Source organism: Helianthus annuus, chromosome 15, assembly GCF_002127325.2.
Source record: "Helianthus annuus cultivar XRQ/B chromosome 15, HanXRQr2.0-SUNRISE, whole genome shotgun sequence".
NCBI lineage: Eukaryota > Viridiplantae > Streptophyta > Magnoliopsida > Asterales > Asteraceae > Helianthus > Helianthus annuus.
This window is the reverse complement of record NC_035447.2, coordinates 58,401,723-58,409,242: the sequence shown is the minus strand read 5'-3', so window position 1 is coordinate 58,409,242 and position 7,520 is coordinate 58,401,723. Positions and strand designations below refer to the sequence as shown.

At 29.6% G+C, this 7,520-nt stretch overlaps 1 protein-coding gene across 1 annotated transcript; it reads right to left on the bottom strand.

The window, feature by feature from the left end:
• Window positions 1-2,268: 2,268 nt before the first annotated feature.
• LOC110913772 (protein FAR1-RELATED SEQUENCE 5-like) lies at window positions 2,269-4,001 on the bottom strand. Its single transcript, XM_022158591.1, has 3 exons — window positions 3,846-4,001; window positions 3,066-3,629; window positions 2,269-2,895 (listed from the first exon to the last, which is right to left on the bottom strand). Exons 1-3 carry the CDS (start codon window positions 3,999-4,001, stop codon window positions 2,269-2,271), a joined length of 1,347 nt encoding a protein of 448 aa, XP_022014283.1.
• Window positions 4,002-7,520: the final 3,519 nt, after the last annotated feature.

Sequence of the window (7,520 nt, the reverse complement as noted above, 5' to 3'; positions counted from 1 at the left end):
GGCATTGACTGTGGTATATTCACTATGCATCATATGGAATGATATTATGGAGAACCGGTCGAAAAATGGGATTGTGGGTTTAACGTGGAGTATGAAGAACCTGCAAGGGGTAAAAACAAAAAACCAGTCAACAAGCAGACTGCACAACTTGAAGATTTAAGAAGAAAGTTCATCGCGAAGATATTATTGCACGAAATCAACGAACAAAGAGATTATGTTATTGAGGACTCAAAGAAGTTTCGAGACCTCAGTGCGAAACTTAAAAAACAATCCTATGACACTAGTTTAGATAGGATTAAAGACAGGCTTTCTCTTGCTAGTTTACTTTGATTTTGAAATGCTACTTATTATAAAACGCAATGTTTTTTCATTTAGCATGTTTTTAATATAACTCATTATTTTCTTGATCTTGCTAGTTACTTTGATTTATAAATGCTACTTATTACAAAACGCAATATTTTTTCATATAACCCAATATTTTGATGATATTTTTAAAATGCACTTATTTGTTTGTTATTTAAAAACGAAATATGTATCCTTTAAAATTATTTAAACATTATTTTGAAAAAAAATATATAAAATATATATATACAATTTATAAAACGCAACATTTTAATAGTATGTTATACCTCAACATTGTCAATTTTTATTTTAATATGTTTTGAATATAAAACGCAATGTTTTTTTTTTCTAATTATTCATTTCCAAACATATAACGCAATATAATTTATAACTCAATGCAATTTTTTTAAAAATTTTTATAACACAAAAAACAAATTAAAAACATAATTACAATGAGGACAATAATAAAAATAATATATTATAATCTTCTAAAACGAAATGTTATAAAAAAATAAAATAATATACAATATATGAATACTGTATGATAGAAATTGATACAGTTGATTAGACCAAAAGCCTTAAAAAGTCTTAAAAAGCCTTTTGGATTCCTGATACCAAATACTGTTTATGATTGAACATTCAATTCAAAGAAAAAAATAAAAAATAATCATTTTTATTATTAGAACAGTTGATTCAAATTCCTCTACCAATATATAAGAACAGAAACCCTAAACTATTTTCTCATTGCTCTCATCATACACCAAAAATACACCAAATAACCAACACACACAAACCCTAAAATGGCTAATCCATAACTATCAGTTTGGTGGGTTAAAAGAGACAATATCGTTCTTCAATTCCTTGATGGAAAAAAAATAAAATACCATTCTGTTGCTTCTGTTCTTCATAACTGCAATGAAAATGTTTTGAAAAGAATGAACGAAATAGGTATACCACCTTCTTGTTACACAAATCAAACAGCCGCACTGTTCAGAATTCTACACAAGAGATATGGTGATCCGAATCAAACTGCAACTGAAGATGCCCAGGTTACATCTTGGGAGTTCATTGAGGAAACTTTCAAAGTTTCAGTTACTTGGGACGATGGTGAAGTGGAGATGTATGACCCAAAGGACATATCTACCAGTGAGGATCTAAAGTTTTTGAATTAGTTATCTGAAATACCAATCATCTAGCAAATTTGCAGAGAAGCTCCAAAACGCAGTAGTCTCACAGGTTGAACTTTGGGTTGAATCTGAAAGTGATGAGGAAATCCCTGATGGAAGCTTAGGGTTCTCATCCGATGAAGAAACAAACTTTGATCCATGAAGCTGATCATGCTTGTAATTTTTCTTTAATTTTGTGGTTTGAAAACATCATGTTTGTGGGTTTAAAAACTATCATCATCTACATAACGCAATGTTTATTATATCCAATTGCATTTCTTGTTTAATTTTATGTATGAACTGTATGATAATAAAACGCAATAATCAACAAATACCATTTAAAGTATATTGTATTGTTCTATGTATATAACAGAATAACCAAAAAAAGCTGATAAGTGATTTGGAAATCCCTGATGGAAGCTTAGGGTTCTCATCATTTCTTGTTTAATTTGATATATGATCTGTGTTACAATAAAAAACAATAATAAAAAAAAACAATTTAAAATATATTGTTCTATGCATAAAACGCAATGTTTATGATAACCACTTGCATTTCTTGTTATGATTGTTCTATGTATAAAACGCAATAACAATATATTGTTGTTATCATAAAACGCAATTAAACAAAACAAACTGATATTTATGAAGGATATCTCAAAACGTAGTAACAAAAAGAGATGAAACCTATACATCATAAAACGCAATTACAATTTTTTTTTTACTTATTGATATCTGATTTTGACAGAATTTGTATACATAATTACATTGCATTGCTAGAACCTATAGCATTAGAAGAAACCTTATCTTTACATGTTCGACTGTTATGTCCTTTTCCACCACATACACGGCACGATTTTTGGATCTTTGATGATTTCTGAATTGCAATCTCACGATTAGACTTGATCCTTTTTTGTACACCGCATCCTTTGGTCCTTACTTTGATCGGGACACGAATCATAGAATCTGATTTTTCTATGTTCCCTCCAATATCAGCAAATCTTTCTTTGCGACTAGGAGGCAGCGCAGCAACCATAACCTCATCCGCTTTATCAATATAACTTTTAATATGATCCCTGTAACGACACAGTTCATCTAAATCGCCAACCAGCCTATTAACAACATACTCATTTGCAACAACGATTTCTCTATAAACTTTATCAATTTCACTATTCCTACCAATTTCATCAAATCGAATATTGGAATGATTTGATCCCACTGAAACAACATCTCTCATCCATCTTCTATGAACATATCTTCTAGGAAGCTCACTTATATCCTCATACCGTAATACGTAAAATATATGGCGGCACAATATACCAAATTGTTCAAACCGTTTGCAAGAACAACTTATACTTAAACCATCTTCTTCTTCTTTGTTGTATTGCACCTGTAAATAAGATTAAAAAGCTATATAAAATTAGTGAAATGTAATATAAAACGCAATGAATAATAAATATAATACAGATATAACCATATGATCATATAATGTTAAAACGCAATAAAACATGAAAAATAAAACGCAATAGATATTTAAACAATATAAATTTAAAAAAATACCTTGAAAAAAGAAGTGCATGGCTGTCTGAAATCCTTTATTCCAAAATATTGAACATCACCCACAGTATCAACAGACTTTGACATACACTTTGTAATAGCAGCATCAATTTCAATCTGAATATCCTTAAAAATTGTTTGGGTATATATTTCTGATGCTTGTTTCTCCAATATAAAGTCACTCCAGGGTTTACACTCAATATACCTTGTATCATGATCATTCCTCCTATGCTCATGCCTTTGAATATCCATTGCAGTCTCAAAATGAGTGAAAAATTCAACAAGTGTACATCTTGGATTGCAAATCTGACCAAAGAAGTAATTCTCGCTTTTACATCTTGACGTAGTACGCATAAGCCCAGCCAAATCCTCTCCATGGTAATAAGCAGGAATCCAATCAAATCGAAGATCGTACATGTCTTTTAACCACTCATGATTTTCCAATCCAAAAGTAGACATTATTGAATGCCACTCAGTTTCAAAATCTTCTGGAATAATAGTATCATTCCAAACAACATGAGTCATTCTTGTATTAAAATCAGTGTTTGCTGACAAAACAGGACCAACCTGAATAAAAAGTTATAAAATCATTAAACATAAAACGCAATAATTTAAAAACCAATATATTGAAAATGATAAACATAATGCATTGATTGTAAAACGCAATTGTTTTGTAATTCTATTGATAAAAATGTTAGAGGATCTTATTGTATAATACATAAAACGCAATAATAAAACAATTATAAAATTGCAGTTTGTTATATCATAAAACGCAGTTAATACCTTTGTCTTCAATTTCTCCCATATATGCCACATACATAACCTATGCCTACTTCTTGGAAGTACATCCTTAATAGCTCTCTTCATTGCAGCATCTTGATCAGTAACAACAACTTTAGGCTCACTTCCAAAAGCATTAACAAAGCATCTTAAAGCCATCTATACGAATCTGCAGTCTCCGAACCAAGTAATGCACCACCAAATGTGACATTCCTAAAATGATTATCAATACCAGTAAATGGTACAAAAACCAAATCATACCTGAATAAAAAACAAATTAAAAAAGTAGTAGAAAAATTAGAAAAGGATATATAACGCAATAGAATATATACGCAATAAATCAAAAAAACTTGCTTGTTTGATTTATAAGTAGCATCAAAACCAAATATGTCACCAAACACTGTATAATTTTTTTTTTGATTGCTCATCAGCCCAGAAAAGCCCTTTCAATCTTCTATCTTCATCAATAACATAATCACATGTGAAACCCGGACAACATTCTTTCTTCCTAATAAGACGCCTAACTACCATTTCTGCATCATACTCTCCGATGTAAAGATTCAAATCCCTTCTATAATTCTTACAATCAACTTTACTAGCTCCAACTTCACCAAAACCACCATACATTGTTTTCATAATATTGAATGCTTTAACAGGTCCAATATTGATTGCAGACAATCCAGATATAAAACTTTCTTTCACATAATCGATACTTCTGGTAGCCGGCAATAAATGAATATCTTCATCTTCAACAAAGATATGATTATGTTCTTCTTCAAAGTAGTAGATTTTAAACATATTATTGTTCTCTAATATTAGTTTCACATGAGCATTGCATCCAACTCTTTTTGAACCTCTATTACGTCTAACAATCTTTTTACTATTCTCAACTGAACCAGAATCTATTTCTTTGCTAACATGAAATCCTTCTTTTGAACAGACAATATATCTTATTTTTACTAAACCACCAACATTTTTTCCAAGAGGTATTTTTTCTTGCAGAAAAACCTGCAGCAAGTGCATATCTCTGATAAAATGCAAATGCCTCATCAAATGACTTAAAAAGCATTCCAACAGCAGGTGTAATAGATCCACTGACTTTAGGTTTGAAAAACTTTCTTCCACTGTTTATGCATACACGTTCCTCCCACTTGAAAATGTTATCTGAAACAATTAAAAAGACTATAAAACGCAATACCTCTTACAGAATAATGTTTTTATTGATAAAACAAAAAATATGTTAATAAAAATTTAAAAAATACAAAACTTTAAAGTTTATAAAAGCATAAAAAGCAATACGTTCAGTAAAACGAATCATGTGATCTGAAACACTTTACAAAAAATCATAAAACGCAATACAACCTATATAATAATGTGTTTACTGTTAAATCTCAAAATATGTTAATAATAATTTAGAAATACAGACCTTTAAGGTTTGTATATGAACTATTATCAATAAAAGAATAAAACGCAATACATTCAGTAAAACGCATCCAATGATGAACAAACAAAAATTGTACAACAATAACAGTTATAGTTTTATATAGCTTTATATTACATAAATCTTAAACTAAAAGTTTGTATGCATATAATTTAATTAATATCATAAAACGCAACTCTTAACTAAAACGCAATAAAATGATGAAGAAACAAAACAAACAAATTATGTTAAATTATACAACAATAACAATTAAACTTATGAAATATCAAATATTAATTATAGAAACACGAATTATAAAACGTAAAACAATGAAATTTGGACAAAAATAACAAAAAATAACTCAAAATTGAAGCTAAACGTACCAGCAGAGTCTGACGAAGACATTGAAGTTATCGAATTGACAAACGAAAGAAGATTAATGTTTGAAAAGAGGTGAATTTGCGATCGATGGCGATTTAGGTTTATGGAATCTTCAATTCTGCTATGAGAGTGATGAACTATGAAAAGAAGTAACAGAATCTATAAATTAGAACGAAGATATGATAATGTAAAAAGACGAAAAAGCCCCCGCGTCCAAAAATTTAAAAAAAGATGATGAACGGCTGAGATTGCTTCCTATCCTTCCTAGCGAAAATTAACTTCCTATTTGATATTTATCCTTAAGATAAAATACATTGATGCATATAAATAACTAAATTTGACACGTCGAGATTGGGGATAAGCTTAAAAATGGAGAATGTGCGTACTGAAGTTTCATATGTAAACTTATTGCTGAAATTGGGTAAGATTTTATTAGTGTTTGATCCGCAAAAAGTTATTGCACGAATTGGTGTTGTGGTGGGTTTTTAGTATATAATTTGTCACATTGCAAAGGTAGTGACAGTCTTTACGAAACTTTTTTTGTTTATTAAGTGTAGTTATACAAAATTCCAACCTAAATTAGTTATCTTGAAATCCCTTAAATGGAGAAATTCAAAGAGTAAGATCTCTCTCAATACAGCTACGAAATAAAAAATAACCATGCGATTAAGGTAAAAGAAAAGAAAAAAAAAAAAGCAAACCAAACATATAAATGACTTCCAAATAAACTTACTAACCTTTTCACAAAATGTGAAAACAAAACTTAAAAAAAAATTAATGGCTTCGTAAATATGGTGGTCTAAAGCGGTCAGTTTTGTTTTATGTACTAGGGCCATTTCCCTCTATTCAATTTCAACGATAAGGTCAGTGTCGCTTCTATTTATTCAATCTCGACGATAGGCTCAGGGTCTGTGTGTGGGGATTTGGGGGAGGGGGTTGCGGTTTCCTTAACTCTATTATATTTATAAACTTTTATAAGTAGTTATAGATTCTATTTGTTTTAATAAACACAAATTAGATAATAGAATCATTTTGTTTTAAAATCAAGTTATATTTATGATCAATAGTTCTAAAATTGTAGTGGAGATGTAGTAGGTTTAGTTTAAAAAAAAAAAATTAACATATTGACTTCAAAATAAAAAAAAAAATCCAAGCACGATTTCTTGGTGTGATCAATGGTTGTGTTGAGACTTCTCATTAAAAAAAACTAGTGATATTCCCTCGTGCTTCGCGGTGGGGATTAAGTCGGTATCAATTTAGCTCGTTACAGTACCTGCATTCGATATAGTAATTGAAAGAGAAAGCATTACATTGATCGAAAACAAAAAAAGCCACATATTGATTTGATACCTATATATGTTGTTCAGTTGATATCATATCGGTTCGGTTCGCTTGCATTTTATGTTTACTTTATTTCAACATTACGATATTTTTTTTTGATAACGGATATTTTGCCGCTATCGTACCAAGCCCAGTCGAAACCAATTGAACAACATATGTATCGGTACCAATATTTTTTTTTAGTTTTTTTGCTTTCAATAAATTGATACTGTATCGCTACCATATTGTACCGAACATGATCGGTACCGATATACATTCTGTTTTTTTGTTTCCTGTTTGATAATGGGTACTTCGATCGTATCTTAAAAGTTATATGAAAGAACAAAATATACTTAAATCAATTAAAGTAATAAACAAATAAAATAATAAAATATTAGAAAACAATATTGAAAAAAATCAAAAACAATTATTCCCCTCTTTTTATTTCAACATTACGATATATATTTTTTAAACGGATTAGTGTCGCTATTGTACCAAATTCAATCAAAACCGATTGAAAAACATCTGTAGTCGTATTAATATTTATTTTCGTATCG